We start from the raw sequence: 18,574 nt of genomic DNA, 5'->3' as shown, positions 1-18,574 counted from the left end.
ACTAGACTAGTATAGACATTACATAGTTTGACTGGACATTGTGTAACTAGACTAGTATAGACATTACATAGTTTGACTGGACATTGTGTGACTAGACTAGTATAGACACGACATAGTTTGACTTGACATTGTGTAACTAGACTAGTATAGACATTTCATAGTTTGACTCAGGACATTGTTTAACTTTCAAACTGGACATTGTGTGCCTAGACTAGTATAGAGATTATATAGTTTGACTGGACAGTGTGTTACTAGACTAGTATAGCCATGACATAGTTTGACTGGAAATTGTGTGACTAGACTAGTACAGACATTACATAGTTTGACTTGTGTAACTTGACTAGGATAGACATTGCATAGTTTGACTGGACAGTGTGTAACTAGACTAGTATACTAGTATAGACATTTCATAGTTTGACTCAGGACATTGTGTAACTTGACTAGTATAGACATGACATAGTTCGACTGGACATTGTGTTACTAGACTAGTATAGAAATTACATAGTTTGACTGGACATTGTGTAACTAGACTAGTATAGATATTACATAGTTTGACTGGACATTGTGTTACTAGACTAGTATAGACATTACATAGTTTGACTCAGGACATTGTGTAACTAGACTAGTATAGACATTACATAGTTTGACTGGACATTGTGTAACTAGCCTAGTATAGAAATTACATAGTTTGACTGGACATTGTGTAACTAGACTAGTATAGACATTACATAGTTTGACTGGACATTGTGTAACTAGACTAGTATATAGACAATACATAGTTTGAATGGACACTGTGAAACATTGTGTAGATGTACTGGAAAGTTAGAAGCTTAACTGGACAGTGTATAACTTGACTGGACAATGGATATCTTGACTGGACATTGTGTAAGCTGACTTGCCATTGTATAACTTGATTGGACATTGTGTAACCTGACTTGACATTGTGTATAACCTGACTGGACATTGTATAACCTGACTGGACATTGCGTTACTTGACTGGACATTGTATAACTTGACTGGACATTGGATATCTTGACTGGACATTGTGTAACCTGACTTGCCATTGTATATAACCTGACTTGCCATTGTATAACTTGATTGGACATTGTGTAACCTGACTTGACATTGTGTAACCTGACTTGACATTGTATGTAACCTGACTGGACATTGTATAACTTGACTTGACATTGTATGTAACCTGACTTGACATTGTATGTTACCTGACTTGACATTGTATATAACCTGACTGGACATTGTATAACTTGACTGGACATGGTTTAACTTGACTGGACATGGTATAACTTGACTGGACATTGTGTTACTTGACTGGACATTGTGTAACCTGACTGGACATTGTATAACTTGACTGTATAACCTGACTGGACATTGTGTAACCTGACTTGACATTGTATATAACCTGACTTGACATTGTATAACTTGACTGGACATAACTTGACTGGACATTGTATAACTTGACTGGACATTGTGTTACTTGACTGGACATTGTGTAACCAGACTTGACATTGTATATAACCTGACTTGACATTGTATAACTTGACTGGACATTGTATAACTTGACTGGACATTGTATGTAACCTGACTTGACATTGTATATAACCTGACTTGACATTGTATACTGGACATTGTGTTACTTGACTGGACATTGTGTAACCTGACTTGACATTGTATAACTTGACTGGACAATGTGTGCCTTAACCTGGGAATGTGTTTCCTGACTCGACAGTTGATGTTGCCTTACCTGATCTGAGATTGTTTAACTTGTCTTAATTGACTTGGCATTGTTTAGCCACTGAGTATTGTTAAATGGACATTATATAACTGGACATTGTTTAACTTTCAAGGAGAATCATTAACCCAGGTTACCGTTAATGTGGAAAGTCTTGCATTGGGAAATGTTTGTGTTTTAACTCGTTAATCTGATGTGGTGTAGGAATTTTCAAGTTAGCAATATGGTTCTTGAATCTACATATTCTATATTTATAAATTATATATATATATATATTGGTGTGTGGATATTTTTTGCCAATTTACTCAACGCAAAAAAAACCACGAGCATTTCCATACTGCAATACTATTAACTTTTATGGTACTGTCACTCTTCTTCATCGAGCTATGTATACCTATCATGTCACTCCCAAGTTTACTGATTTAGTCTTTTGGCATTTACATATTAGATCTTCACAATTGATATAGATTATGTATTATGTGACATGGACACTCATCAAACTGTCACGCTTTCCAAATATGACTCATGTCCGATTAAAATATTTATTCTCTTACTTTCAAAGTTAAAACATTTTCCCTAATTTCGAATATATAAGTGATATTCACCAATTTATATGAATTATATATAAGTATTTCTGTCTGTATATTAACGAATTGTCTATTCTAGTTGGAAATGATTCTTTACCTCTTCATTGGCAGTCTGGTACGAACATAAATTGATGTGTATATACACAGCTATATATATTCAAAAACAAACTGAATAAAAGCTTTGTGTATTTTCTTTCAATTAATTATTTAAAATATCATAATTAATTTCTGAATAGGAAAGTGATGTCTTGTCACATTTATCACTTTGAGGCATTCAGTGATAAGTTGACATAAAGTAAAAATTCAATCGGACCATTTTGCAGTTTGTGAGACGAAAATTGATGAACATTGTTGACATTTTTTGTGTGATATATTGGGCTTTCAATCCTAATATTCAAATTGTGCTCGTATAGAATTTTTGATTGTCATTAATTAAATGTCAGTGTACCAGCTGACTCGAATGATAGAAGTATTTCGCCATTTTCTGTGTATGTATCGAAATACATGAATATGGATTTCTATTTATTAAATCAAATACATGTATATCTGAGTAATACACTTCGTGATGTTGTTTTATGTATAGAGAAGAAAATATATTTTAGTTACGATTTAATTATGATGCAAAGCGATAAATTAAGTTGAGATATAACATAAAAGTGGTACTGCGAGACCCCACTTAGATAGACAGTGACCTCAACTAGAATAAAATACAAATTATTTTGCCCCAACAAAGTCTGACATGTGCTAGGATAAAACCAATTGTTTGCCCTTGGAGAACTTTTGCATTGAAATTTTCCTACTTTAATCAAATATTTTCCACAAAAGTACTGCCTGTGGTTCTTAATTTTTTGATGTTACCAATTATTTTGTAATTATTATACAAGACTATTTTTTGTCTGCCTCCCATCAATATTGCCATGCTAATCATAACCAACAGGTTTCTTTCTCCTTGATGGTGATGATGAAACAATACATTTATTTTTCATCTACATTTCATTTTTTATTTTGAGTACCTAAACATTTATTTATTTTCAGCTAACAAGCAGCAGGATAAATTCACTAACAGTGCTGCCTACATCAAGGCAGTGTTCAACCACCAGAGCAAGGTCAAGACCAACTCTCAAGGGAAAATACTCCTTCCTGACTACTCTAAGTACCTTAAACGGTAGGTCATTCAAGTCAAGTTAAACCAACTTGAATTGTCAGGGGAGAATTACCCTCTTTGAATAATGTTTATAGTAAATAATGTCAAAGTCAAGAACATTTACATGAAGGATACTCTCTACTTTGGATTCGTGTTGAAGTTTTTCCTCAAACAGAAGAATAAGAAAAAGATTTATAAAATCTTTTATTTTTAATAAATTTCTTTTGTTCCATTGAAAAAGATTTTGAACAATTTACTGGAAATCTAAGTATTGCACTCTTTTCAAAAAAAAAATGTACACCGCAAATTTTGAATGGTGAAATATACTCCTATGGCCAGGGTTTGTTCTGTAAGTTAGTGTCAACTTGCACCAAATCTTTAATTTGGTAACACTACCTGTTGACTTGACTCAATGTGACATTATAAAATATCGGAAAATTCTTGAAAGCTAATATCTGCATTTATCTCGATCTGCTTTTGACTTGTTATAAGATGGTTTCATGGATACTTTGTTTTAACACAGATTTAACAATGGCCAGGAGTGTAAAGTTAAGTACTGCCATGAACTTGGGTACCGCGAACACTTCCACTGCATGGACTGTAACTTCCGGGTCTTCGTCAAAAAGGAGGAAATGGTCCGACACTTCAAGTGGCACCGCAAGCGGGAGGAGTCTCTACAGCATGGGTTTATGAGATACAGTCCTATGGACGACTGTAGTCAGAAGTTTGTCAGCTGTACTCACAATGGACGTCAAACTCATTACCATTGTCTTCAAGTATGTTTTGATTTTTGGCATCAAGTTCATTATTTTCCCAAAGAAATATTCACCAATTTTAGAAAAAAATACTGTTATTCAGATCTGTCTGAAAAATTTCATAATTTTTGAAAACATTTATCCTACTATTATTTTTAAAATCACATATATCAGGAACATTCGTCCATTGTCCTTTCATCTATTCCCAAAGCAAGTAACATATATTTTACCCTCAATTTTAAAAGTTCATTGGGGTTAAAGTTTTGAGAAGTGCTGTTCATTTTATCATAATTATGACCTCCCCTGCCCCTTTCTTCCTAATGGATCGCGGAGGTCACAGTGACTTATATGTGAGGATAGGGGGTGGGGATTGTATCTATGAGAGCCTCATCTCAGTTTTGTCTTCTTTTTCAAGGACAAATATAAAGCTTCGTATGAAGAGAATACAAGAATATTTAAAGAACTAAAATTGACTCCCCACCCATGATAAGTCACCTTGATCGTAATCCTCCCCAAGACTTTATCTGACACCTTTTCCTCCACACAGGGTGGCTGTGACAAGGTTTATATCAGTACTTCAGATGTACAGATGCATGCCAACTACCACAGAAAAGACTCGGCTATCATCCAGGAAGGTTTCCAGCGGTTCCGCGCCACAGAGGACTGTGGCACACCGTCCTGTGCCTTTTACGGACAGAGGACCACTCACTTCCACTGTCGCCGACCCACCTGTAACTTCACCTTCAAAAACAAGGCTGACATGGGTATGTCCTGATCATAACAATGTTATTTGTTTGTGTTGGCAATGACTTTCAGTTGTGATCCAAATACAACAACAAAAATAACAAAACTCCAACAAGCAAATACATTTTGAAAGAAGAAAAGGCCAATACACCCCTAAAATATTTTGATATGGGAAGTGTCTATACTAAGGCTTAGTATTCGTATAAAACTAAGAAAAAGGCAACAACCAAAGTCGAACAAAATTTGTGCATGGCACTGAACCGTTGTATATTGTTCCACCCCTGCAGTACTCTTGTTGGTGATTTTTAGTGGCATTCGTTTCATTTTAACCATGTCGACTTTGCAGAGAAACACAAAACCTATCACCAAAAAGATGAAGTCTTGGCAAAAGATGGATTCAAGAAGTTCATGAAGTACGAGCACTGTGGTTACATGTCATGTCGGTACTCCAAGGTCAGCAACCACATCCACTGTATAAGGTCCGGTAAGTATTTCTAACTGGTTTCCATGTGTACACAAATTATTGTAGCAGGTCTGTGTAGACCACATATTAGCCTGGTTCAACAGCATACTGCTTATTCCAGAAACCTGTATAAACTATCTGCACTTAACACATGTGATATATTGGGAGTCTTATACCCAGTCAAGTCCCAAAATCACCCAGTGTTAATTTCGCCATTCACATGTTATTATTACTATATAGTATGCTATGTACTAATATTCGCTGTCATGATAAATCTGCCCACATTACAGTGGGCGAAAAAAGAGAAACAATTAAGACTGACAAAAAAATTCCCATATACGATATATATCAGTGTAAATTAAACTTCTGTGATCTGAGAAAGCTGTCTATTCTGAATGAAAATATTGGTTAAACTTGCTCTTGGGTTAGGGCATATAACATATGAGACAGAAATAGCAGAATATTTTCATTTTTAGCTGTAGAGGATCTTTATGCAATGTTTAAATGTAATTTATTTGCTTTAGGTTGTAATTATGTGTTGCACTCCACGGCTCAACTGTACTCACACAAGAGGAAGCACGAAAGGCGAGATTTTGAGTCGGCATACAGGAAGTTCCGTGATGATCAGCAGGACAATAAGGGGGGTCAGATTCCGGGCATGATCCCGGGCACAGTAGCCCCCTCTAGGGTGAATACCCTCAACAATGTATCACTTATGAGTAACCAACAGTCCATGTCACTTCCTGTGGCGATCAAGCGTGAAGCACTGGACGATTTTGATTCAAATGACTCCAAAAGATTTAAAACAGAGCAGCCTAGTATGTCCTTACCAGTCTCCATCAAGCAGGAAGCTTTTGACGACTCCGAAAGTAATGAGTCTAAATTAATGCAAGAGGACCAACCAGAAAATCTCAACGAAAACAGTTTTTCCGATGTAAAGTCAGAGTCTTCCGAATCCGATACTGCCATGGATGTTTCCCACCACGACCTTGACAGTGACAGCGGAAAAGATGATGCCACAGATGTCCCCGAAACATTTTACAATGAGCCAAAGGCGTCCACAATGGCCGCACTTAACCTTACAGGGGTCAAGCTCAGTGACTCGCTTACATTGCCCATACCTACCATGCACCTCATGGATGAAATCAAAGTCACCTCCCCACAGGAAGTCACACCTGTACGTCAGCATTTACAACTTCCTGTCCAAATCCCTACCTCAGTCTCATCCATGGCAACTTCTCTAGCAACCCCAGCCTCGTCTCCAGCCATATGCCAGCCAGTCACCACGGCAACTAGTGTAGCGCTGCCAGCCAGGCCCCCCATAATGGAGAAGCGTGAGCGAGATGAATCCTGGAAAAGTTACCTCATAAGGTTGGCACCAGTATACACACTCTGTAGTAGTCATGGTCAATTTCTGATCAGTTGAAGAAGATTTAGTCGGAATTACTTAAGACTTTTTGTTTGTAGTCAAATTGTGTTTTGCATTAAAACTTCCACTTTTTTCTGAATTTAGATTAACATGCTTTGAACTATATCAATTAAAACAAAATATGTGTTAAAAGACAAATCATTTCATTTCATTATAAGAATTAAACGATTTTTAATGTTTTCATGCAAAATACTGCAATGTAACTGGTTGAATTTTACTTTTTCTACCTTTAAAGAAAAACAGCATGAAATAGCAACTGTAACTTTTATGTCATAATAGATAATAACATTCTTAACTAGGACTTGGAAGAAAAAGACCAGTCTGCAATGCTTAGATGAATGGTCTAAGGGAGATAATAACATATCTTGCAGCCTATCCCTGGATATATTTGCATTTATGGTTTATACCATGAGTGGCCTTTATCTGACATGATTTTGACCCTGTCTTTGAAGTTTTGATCTTTATCTAGCTTATGATCTAACCTTTGACCTTTGACCCCTGCCAGGTACACAGCTAATGATCCCTGTAACTCACGGTGCCAGTACCTGTACAAGGATCACTACCACTGTAAAGTAGAGGGCTGCTTGGTGCTCTTTAAGTCCAAGGATGGGGTCCGGGAGCATGCAAGGTAGGGACGACATATGGAAACTCCCTGTGGTCAGTAATAAATGATTGACGTTTACCAGGGAAATTCCCAGAGAATATTCAACCCATCAGTAAAATCTGTATTTTTCCAGTGTGTGGTTTTTTTACTGTCATGGTGAATGTTCCTCCTTTATGAGAGATATAAAACATATAGGTAAATTAGCAGCAAGATAAATACTGTTTTTACACCTTAACAAAGTTATCTGTTGAGTAATGGAACTTTATAGACAAATGTTTCTACAATGACAAAATTAAACTTCAGTAAATAAAATTTCAATTAAAAAAATGGGGAAAACGTTTTAATGGGGAAAATATAATGATTATTTCCAACAGATTCCATGAGCTGCAAGACCGGATCACACCTGTGGCTTACCATGTTTATGAACCCCTTCAGGCCTGTCCTAACAGTTGTCAGTACAGCCTCAAGGAGAAACACTACCACTGTATCTGGGTACGTAGTCTCAAATCCTGTTTCTAAATGTATTGAGGTATCTAAGCCTCTTACGAAACACTACCACTAACTCTCGTCATGTGTTAAAAGAATCTATCTCTCTGAGTTGTGATTTATGGTAATGAGTAGTAATGTTAATCTATAGATAAATGATTCTCAAAAAACCAGAGTCTTTAAGATAATTCAATATACTGTGCAAAAAAGGTGATTTGATTTATTTTTTTATAATGTCCGTGTAACTAATAATGCAACTTCTAAATTTCCTCTTACATGCTTGCTTCGTTTATTTATGGGTTTTTTGGTCGTTATCAGAGTTTTCTGTTCTTTATCATACAAACTTTCTTCATAAAGAAGAGTTAAATGTATAAAGACCCCTTTAATCATACAATTACTTTTTCCTTACAGTCGGGCTGCACACATGTTGTGCCCCACATTGGTCCGACATTTGGACGTCTGGAGCACTACCGCATACACGAGTATGCCAGGGCATCCCAGGGTAAGACCTACAAGTTTTCTGGGTCAAAACTGGAAGACAACTCACCTCGCCGCAGAGGTCGACCTCCGAAATATCCTAAAATTGACATCCCAATTATACCCAAGGTTGAGCTGTCAGAAGAGGAAATCGCTCAATCCACACGGAAAATTGCCATCAACAGCGCTGGCCTCCCGAAAGTCATCAACGGCTTTAAGATGTTTGAGGAGCGAGAGGAATGTCCGGATGAGTTATGTATCTACAGACAGCAGCAGCACTACCATTGTGCGCGGCCACGCTGCCACCATGCCACCGACCGCCTCGATGTCCTCAACCTCCATGCCAAAGACTTCCATAATTTTGTCAACATCTTGGAGGGTTTTGAGTTCTTTGATCGGAACGTCAACTGTCGAAGAAACCACTGCAACAATAACAAAATAAACCGACACTTCCATTGTGTCAAGCCCAAGTGTGATTACTCTTTTGTCAGACACAGCACAATGATGCAGCATGACAAGAAACACAGGACAGAGGGCGCTACAGAGCTCAAACCTCTCCAACTCATCAAGAAGGAGGCAGCTCCTACAGTGTCTGTCCCAGGGTTCATGCCAATTATACCTGCTCTGTCCCCTAGTCCACTGGAGTCTGTCAACAAAGGCATTATCAAGACATCAGGGACATTCTTCCCCTGGTCGGGTTTGAGCAAAGTCCCAGGCACCATGGCGATACCAACACTGACCACACAGCTAGCCACACAGTTGTCTACTGTCAATTCACTTCAGGCTGTGCCAGTAGCTGTACCAAACATGGCACTAGTCATGCCAACCGTGGCCACCGTTAGCGCTGTGGCCACACCTATCATCACTCAGGGACTGGTCGGAGCCAATGTGCCACTGTCCATGTTACTGCAGCAGAAGGGAAGTAACTCTGTTCCACAACGCAGCTGGCAGGAGTTGAAGGAAAGCATGCACTTTGATATCAACCAGAATTGTGGTAGACCTTTCTGTAAATTGAAAAAAAAAGACCACTTCCATTGCTTTGACTGTAACCAGGCTTTCTCAGATCCATCACGTCTTCGCGTTCACATCTGTAAACATGGCATCAAGATAAACAAGAGTGAAGAAAAGCCACCTGTAGCAACACCTATCTCTGTTATCACTACGACAAAGGTCTGTGCGACAGGAAGTGAGGATTACCCACCAGAAGGTACTCACCTTTCTGACCCTGATGAGGAAGATGAGGACGAGTTAAATGGGTCCTCATCATTGAATCTAGAATTCTCAACATTTTCTAGCATGATTGCGAAAGCGCAGCAAGCCCATGCTACCAATGCACCACCTAAATCTAACACTGATGGTGACCCGGGGCTCGGCTTCTCCGGAAAGCTAGTCATAGACGAGAGGTTTCATGAGGAGAAAAGCGGAGATGTACTTGACAGTAACGATAACAGTTTAGATGAATTAAGACAAGATGATTTGATTGATGGAGCATCTGGCCGTAAGTCTGGACGAAAACGGACAGCAACGAAACGTAACGACTTTGTGGACAGTAATTCCATTCTTGTGAAGCAGAAGAAGAGTACTAGCCCACGAAGCGGAAAGGATGACTCCATTCCTGATGGTTACACACGTATCAAACAGAAGGAGGACTGTCAACATGAAAAGTGTGCCTACCGTCAGGGGGTGACACACTTCCACTGCATCCGTGAAGATTGCGGTTACAGCTTCAGTGACCGGTCTCGTCTCATACAGCACACCTTGCGGCACGAGCGTATCGACAGTCTGACCGGTGGAGAGATGCGACAATACCGTATGAACCAGTCATGCAACTTAGAGAATTGCGAGTACCAAGGAAAGGCCTCACATTTCCACTGTCTTAAGTGTGATTACTGCTGCACAGACTCAAGTAAGGTCCTCACTCACCGCAAACACCATTCCAAGATGGACAGCATCAGTTCACAGGGGTTTGTGAAGGCGTCTATTGAGGATGACTGTGGCGTGGCTCTTTGCCAGTACAACATGAAGCAGACCCACTACCATTGTACCCGTACCCCCTGCAACTATGCCGTGTTAGGCCCAGCACAGATGTCTTCGCACAAAATCAAACATGCCAGCTAAAATTTCAATGTTCCTCAAAACATTAAGGTAACAGGGGTCACTTGTATAAAACATCTCAAAGTTAAGGAAAATCTCAAGCAATGTATTGTCTATGGGAAATCTTAGACTTGAGGAAATCTCAAGAGTTGAGATGTTTTATACAAGTGGGCCCTGTACTTAACTCATTCACCCCTGAAGTAACAGTTGAATTCTTCCAATTTAAAGGTAGAATAGTCCATTATGAAATTTCAGGGGTGAAGAAGATAAAGGGTTATTTAGCTATCCTTGCTGATATTCATAAATTACAACATTATATTTATACATATGTATCTTGTTTGTGGTAGAGACTTTTATGCTATGGGTCAGATGAGATTGGATGTCTTCACTTCAGATATAAGTATATGTATTACATATTACTAGTCATCAGTTACAATTTGAGGAACATGAATTCTGGCTTTTTTTTAAATTTGTACAGAATATATTGGGAATCAATTATTCAATTTTTTGGTGTGAGATAATAATTTCCTTTTATATCTCTTGGGACTGTAATTGTAATATTTCAGGATCTGCTTGAGAAGTTGATGAAGTACAAATGGTGTAGTTAGTGTGAGTTAACCAGGATATTGTTTGAGTGTCCATCAACACATTCCAAGTCGGGTAGTCTCAACATTCCAGTCCGTGTATTTTACATTGTATTCAGAAAATATATTGTAAGATACAACAGCATTGTATAGGAAATTATTGATACAATGTGCATGAAACTTATTTCCAGTACCTGGTAACACATAGAATGTGTTTACAAATGTATAACATGTACCAGGTACATACAGGGAAGAGGTTAAATGATACAAAATATATACAACACCTTCATGAAATGCATGGTATACCAATACATTATATTTGAAGAGCAAGAGGAAGTAATGTATTATACAAAATGCTTACCAATGAGTTACAGTGCATTTCTGATCAGTACACACAGGAACCTTGCTAATCTGGATATTTCAGTTTTTGCAGAAAAGAAAATGGAATAATTGATTTTCGGGATTAACGAGAGAGAAAAAATCTTCTGTTTCCTGAAAATAGATGTATAAATCTGCAGAAAGGTTTTTCCAGATAATGTATGATTCAATTTTTGGATATATTAATAGAAATGAACACAAGTATTTATTACACGAATTTAATCGTATATATTTCACTGTTTGACGTGATATTTTTTTACCAGCTATCATTAATGATGATGATGGTGATATTTTGTTTACTATATTTTACATAACACAACTGCTAGTCTCCGCTGATTCTATACACCACAGAGTATTGTTATCGTAACAGGTTTATTGTTTGGGATGCAATGTACATAGTTTGTTATATATATTTATATAGATATTATATATAAAATGTAATTTAATAAGTACATACTTATACTAATAACCGGTTGTAGAAGTCCAGGAGAAATTTGTGTATGATTGTTTTGTGCATGATAAGAAAAACTTTGCATGCGTTTTGTATGGCTGGAAACTTGATAAATTGTTTTAGTTCGATAACAACTTCAGATGGCTAGGGCACTCTGATGTTTGACAAGGACTTGTTGATTATATTTATATCTGAAATACGGTTAGGATGCAGAGGAATGGTTAAATTCAGGTTAAGATATTAGTTATAAATGTCAAAGACTGATTGGTATAAGTTAAGAAGTTAACAGCTAGTTAGTAGCAGCTGATTTCCAACCTGAAGGCCCAATAATAACAACAGCTGATTTTAACCTGTGGGCCAAGTAATAGCAGCTGATTTTAACCTGTGGGCCAAGTAATCGCAGCTGATTTTAACCTGAAGGCCCAATAATAACAGCTGATTTTAACCTGTGGGCCATGTAATAGCAGCTGATTTTGACCTGAAGGCCCAATAATAACAGCTGATTTTAACCTGTAGGCCAAGTAGTAGCAGCTGATTTCCAACTTAAAGACCTAATAACAAAAGCCTTATAGAGTGGTTGGTAGTGTACTGACCTTAGCAGTAAGACGTTGAACAGATAGTTTGAAAAAAAATGTTTGGATTTATATTGATTAGATGTTACTGGTGTAATTTAAAAAATATGAGTTGTGTTTTGTAAGAAATGGTTAGTGTGTTGTTAGGGTAGTAGTTTTTTGGTCTGATAACACTGCAGCTTTGTGTATTTGATCACTAAACATTTATCTATCAGGGATAATTAAACATAAAAAACTGTATTCTGAACTGAAGTTTTTTTAGACGTTCATCTGTAGAAATTCTAGTCTCTTTGAAGTGATTGTGTGTACAGGTTTACTATGAACTCACTAAGTGTCAGACTTCAGGACACTGTACTTCATTGCTGTTTTACAATAATACTGATGGCTGAATTTTCTTTTAATTTTTTTTTTTCAAATTAGATTTTTATATTCTTCATTTTTATCACAGGTAACTTCTGCTGTCATTATTATCTATGCATATTACAAAATATACTTTGGAGTGAGGCTTTTATTGGGACTTCACTGACATTTAATGGTTTTGCATCAATAAGAACTTGTGTGATAAGGTTGTCTCCCTTTAAACGAGTCAAAACATGTCGATTCCAGTACATGATTTCAGACACAAAAATAACAATAATATGTATCATAAAGTTGCTTTCACACTGCATTAATAAATAATGATGTTAATTATATTTCAAGATTATATCAATAAATCATATATGTTTATAAGATTTATTCACATACATATATGAAAATTCATGCTTTTAATGCAGTCAGGATATCAAATTTCAAATTAAGTTATTGGACAGCAAAGTTTGATGTACTGGTCTACATGTTTTGAATTGTAGCTTTCCCAGTCAAGGGCCCAGTTGTTCAAAAGATGATTAGGTTAATCACTGTTTTAACCTCTTATAATTTGGTTGATGGTAAACTCTCCTGATGCGTGTAATTTTACACTACTATAATATTTGCTATCTTGAAAGTTTTAACTAAGTTAATGATTGTTATTTAAAGATACTCAAAAAATTAATTTTGTGCTTATCACTGATTAAGCTAATCACCTTTTGAAAAACCGAGCCTCGTCTTAAATGGACAGGTCTCTGGCTGTGTTTATGAGGTAACATGAATGTGTGACAAACAGACTCTACAATTTTTGTCTTTTTTTTATTTGGATTTGAAAAAATACATTAGTTAATACTTTTTGCCAGTGTATTTGTTGACAATTCACAGATGGGCTGTCAGTTTTCAGTCTTCAAGCATTCAGGCGTTGTCATTTAACTCATTCACCCCTAAAGTAACATTTGAACGTTACCAAACCAAAGCCTGGCAAAGACCAGTTTAAATATGAAGGGAAGAATGAGGTACATAATCATTAAAAGTATTATCGAACCAATAACATTGAATGTTATGTGATACGTGTACAAACCAATCAAGGACTGATTTAGTTATATAGTCAGTAAATATTTCAGGAGTGCTGACAAGTATTATGTATAAAAGCATTGTGTGAATTTGTTAATGTTGTAACTGGGTGTTGAATCATTTATATGTTGTATAAAGGTTTTTCTGTGATAGCTTAACTTCAGGACGAATCATGCAGTCAGGTGATTTCAAGTAGTAATCTGTCTCAGTAGATTTTTTTGAATTTATTTTTTAATGAAATTGTTAACAGTTAATTTATACTTAACATTCCTTACATTATGATTATCACAATTTTCAATTCCATAATTTGAGATGTATTAACAATTTTACTGGTCTTAATTTTTATTATTATTAGGTATTCATGATTTCACCACATAAATATATTTTAATTACTTTTGTTTCATTATTAAATTGTTATATTCTCATTTAAACAGTAATCCACAAAGTCCAATTTAATATTGCAGTAGAAAATTCAGTTTTGTTAATAAAGTTAAAATTGAATTTTTCCTGCCAAATACTAAAAGCAAGCATCATAAGCAATATAACATGGTCAGTATCTATAATGCTCTGTCGTCATTGTACTTTTTTGTGAGAGCCAGTCATTTGTTTGGGTTTATTGGAGGAAAATATTGCAAATCTTTATTCATCTCATAATTATTAGCACTCATATGGTAATGCAGGACCGAGGTTCCAGGTGTAAATGATTATTTATTTCGATATAAATATATATATGAAATGTTTAAGTGCTGCTGTATCACACAGTGTGTATTATGCAATGATGGGAGTATAGCCATTCAGATTATCTGCTGATTTATAAATATTGTGGTCACAAGTACATATATATACCAAGTACATTGACCTGTAAGACACAAATATTGTTTAAAAATCACTTGAGTCTACAAAACGTCTACCAATCCTTTAGTGTGGTATAACCAGAGACGTATATACATATATATGGCTTTATATGTCTCTGGTATAACACAGCTTTATCAAAATTAGTCATTTAATTTAATTTAATTCTAGTTTTACATGCACAGGTCATAATTATTGATTTATGAAATCTGAGCATGAGTTACCTCCCCTTCATACCTTGTATAACTGTCCTTGTGCTAGTCGTGTACGTTGCTAGAAGAAGGTTCAGATCTCTTGAAATATATGTATACTTAAGTCATTTTTCATTTGGGGTCAGGTTCAGTCTTAACATTTTTGGGGCGTAAAGAGGAATTGAACAGCTAGTTGTCACCAAAATAAATTCAGTTGAATAATATTTTTCATTCAATTTTTGTTGTTTTGGAATATTCTTAAGTTATAATACTTCAGAAATTCGTAAATATTTAAAATATATATAAAATCTTCAGATTTGAAATTGTTTTGTTCTGAAACTTTATGAAAAGAAATACACTTTACATCTTAAAACATGCAACATATTCTTTAAAACATTATTTCTGTGAATATTCAGAAAAGGATGTAACTAATAAGAAAAGCTGAGTTCGGTGAAGAACTTTTCGCAGCTATACACCAAAATGCAAAACTTTTGGGAAGTTATGTCTCAGATACAGATACCTGTGTTTATTTAACTATCATATATTACATGTATTTTATTTATATATTTATTTAATCAGTTTGTATGTTTTCAGTTTTAACTGATATGGTTGATATGTATTTATGCTTTAATTTACATTTCTGTCGTCAGTTCTTTCTGTGGTAATGATTTTGACTCCTGTTGACTCTCCATTGTCCTAAAGTATATATGACATAAAAAAAGAAATGCTAAATGTGGCAATGAAGTACATATGATGTACACTACTTTATGTAATTTACCCAGTGTGTACAAAAATGAACTTAGACTATTAAAGATCTTTAATGTAAAGTATATACTGTATTACTTAACTCGTTCACCCCTAAAGTCACATTTAAACCTTACCAAATCAATGACAGGGCAAGTCCAGTTTAGATATGTAGGGGTGAATGAGTTAAAGTAAGCTTCATATTAAGAATTTTAGTGTAAATTACTCGCAGTGAAAAACATTCTTAAAGCCTGTTGAAGTTGACGTGATGCAGAATTCATTCCTTTATAATTACTTTGGAGTATTAACTCTGTAACCAACCCAGTGATGATAACATTCCCCGAAAACCTTTTTTTTTGTGATTTACATTGTTCATTATAAAAACTTCAAGTTTTTTTCCCAATGTGCACATTCCAATTTCCATCCGATTGTCTTTATTTTGTAAATTGCAAAACAGATCAGACTGTCATATTTAATTCAGCATGGTAGAATGTTAAAGTACCTCGCAGATCATTTTCACTATCCATCAATTATCTCGGTGTGTGCACATTTTCATTCATATCTCCTCACGAGATGGTTATCATTTGGTCTTGGTCCGATTCCCTAAACACACAAAGATGCAATAGCTGTTTAGACTCCAATAAATAACCAAATACATTTACTTAGTGTATAGCCACATTCAAATACCATTATTAGATAGTAACACACATATTGTGGTTTTATCTTTTCAAATGCATTCCATTATCTATGTTATCCTGGTATATTATCATTTTCAATACTGACTTTATTTAACATGCATTCTGGAAAACTAACTCCTATGTGCTGCTGAGTTTAGATGATGTAACTTATCACTTTCGTAATATTTAAGTTTTTATACACCTGTCCAACCTCCAGAGCACAATAGAATGCTTCACTTATATAGGAATGGTAGATCCATTTTGATTACTGGAGGGATGAGAGATTGATGACACACTCCTCGGTGAGGATTTCCTTGTTAGAGCACATGTTAACAGTCTGTTATACTGTAGTCTGAAGGAATAAACATGCCATTGACATTGTTCTGTCTTGTGTTCTTATTCAATAGAAGTTTTTAGCCCACCATTATCAGATATGGTGGGCTTTTCAAATCACCTTTCGTCTGTTGTCCAACAATAAGGTAAACAACTTTAAGCTCACCTTCATGTAGGGCAAGCTCCGAGGACATTGCTTTTCAATTGATATTTATCAATGAAGTTTCAACAAATAAGGCTTAGATGGTCAAAAGTTTGCCCAGGCAAGAACTTAAATAATTTGACCTTTTACCCCTTCCTGTGACATTGACAGTAGACATAATGGATTGATATGCTACACACTCCCTGGACAAGAATGTACAGATATGACCTGGACATGACATGACAGTGGTATATGACCTTGGCATGACAGTGGTATATGACCTTGACATGACATGGCAGTGGTATATGACCTTGACATGACATGACAGTGGTATATGACAGGGTCCAGTCATAGAAGCTCTATGAGGATCATCAAACTAGGTTCAGTCCTGCAGAAGGCAAACCAAGAAAGCCTGCTATTATGAAGGCAAGGCTGGCGCCGTAAGTCCTAGAAAGAGGGCAAGATAAGATACAGGTGTTATTCCAGAATTTTATGTGCAAAACCTTGTTTCAAGTAATAGCTGTCATCAGTTCTATGAAATTATTGAATCAGATGGAGAAAATGAAAGAAACTAATATGGAAACAAAATATATTTTATTGATAAAAAAATCTTTCTTCCAAGAAGCAAAACATGTTCGTTACTTTCTAACAAGCTGTAAACACTACCCATCTGTAGAGCAGTTACATTTCACACAAGAAATCAAAACTTGCAAAATAATATCTTGTTTGTCTCAATCAATGACAGGATTATAACTACAATTGTAAATTAGTTCCAACACTTCCTTTAACATTTGCCTGACGACTGAATACATGAGATTAACTTTCAGATCTGATAATGTCTTAAAATCTTTATAAAAACCATGTTTCAACGAAATGTTCAACTTAAGAATTAATTGAGGTAATGAAGCAAAAGAACTTATAAATGCTTTTTGTTCTAAAAGGAATTTAGAATATTTGTCTGGAAAATGTGCGTAATCTATATTACCTAAGAAGCATATTGTTCTGTCATCCTCACACAAAAACAAGCTCTCATACTCATCACAGATATTTGGCTGTTGATATGTGGATATTTTTTGTCACAGTAATACAAACAATACAACATTTAACTTGTTGACACACTTCCATATAGATATAACTGTAAACCAGGAAATGTTTGCCGCATTTCACCTGTTTTGCCCTCCATATATATTGAGACTAAATTTATCTTTACAGCGAATACCAATACACATCATACCACGTGAAGGGGGGAAATTAACGATGGGATAATATCAATTTTACCAGTAAAGGGCACACGTTTCCTGTCATACAGTATGTACAAAGCAAATAGCAAAAATAGAATGGATATTTATATCCATTGTTCTGAAGCGAAATCTCAAACACAGATATATTTATATGTATCAAAACTTGTATATAGGTGGTATCAAAATCCACACTAGAAAATGTTAATCTTGTGACAACCCTTAGTGAAAGATTTGATTGCATACAATTCAGTTAGCCATTCAGACTCTTGTGAAAAAACAAGAGGCCCACAGGGCCTGTATCGCTCACCTGAATATGTCTAAAATAATTGGTGTGAAGTAGGTGCTGTAAGTACATATGAAATTTCAGAAATATCCATCCAGTATTTGAGATATAACGAGAACAAACTTCAAACAGAGCCCAACCCCTATGCAACCTAGGTGGGGGGGGGGGGGGGGGGGG

At 35.9% G+C, this 18,574-nt stretch overlaps 1 protein-coding gene across 2 annotated transcripts in view; it reads left to right on the top strand.

Moving 5' to 3' along the window:
- LOC110451638 (zinc finger protein castor homolog 1-like) overlaps positions 1 to 10,645 on the top strand; it is a 46,712-nt gene extending 36,067 nt beyond the window's left edge. For both annotated transcript variants that reach the window (XM_021499756.1, XM_021499757.1), the window contains exons 3-10: positions 3,370 to 3,499; positions 4,002 to 4,254; positions 4,781 to 4,997; positions 5,324 to 5,461; positions 5,965 to 6,811; positions 7,375 to 7,497; positions 7,848 to 7,965; positions 8,371 to 10,645. In XM_021499756.1, coding sequence (XP_021355431.1) covers positions 3,370 to 3,499; positions 4,002 to 4,254; positions 4,781 to 4,997; positions 5,324 to 5,461; positions 5,965 to 6,811; positions 7,375 to 7,497; positions 7,848 to 7,965; positions 8,371 to 10,554 — 4,010 coding nt within the window. In that variant the 3' untranslated portion in view covers positions 10,555 to 10,645. The remainder of the gene's footprint in view (positions 1 to 3,369; positions 3,500 to 4,001; positions 4,255 to 4,780; positions 4,998 to 5,323; positions 5,462 to 5,964; positions 6,812 to 7,374; positions 7,498 to 7,847; positions 7,966 to 8,370) is intronic.
- The last annotated feature ends 7,929 nt before the right edge of the window (positions 10,646 to 18,574 follow it).

The sequence above is a fragment of the Mizuhopecten yessoensis genome, unplaced genomic scaffold (genome assembly GCF_002113885.1).
Source record: "Mizuhopecten yessoensis strain PY_sf001 unplaced genomic scaffold, ASM211388v2 scaffold6135_2, whole genome shotgun sequence".
Taxonomy (NCBI): Eukaryota; Metazoa; Mollusca; class Bivalvia; order Pectinida; family Pectinidae; genus Mizuhopecten; species Mizuhopecten yessoensis.
This window is presented reverse-complemented; position numbering and strand designations above follow the sequence as displayed.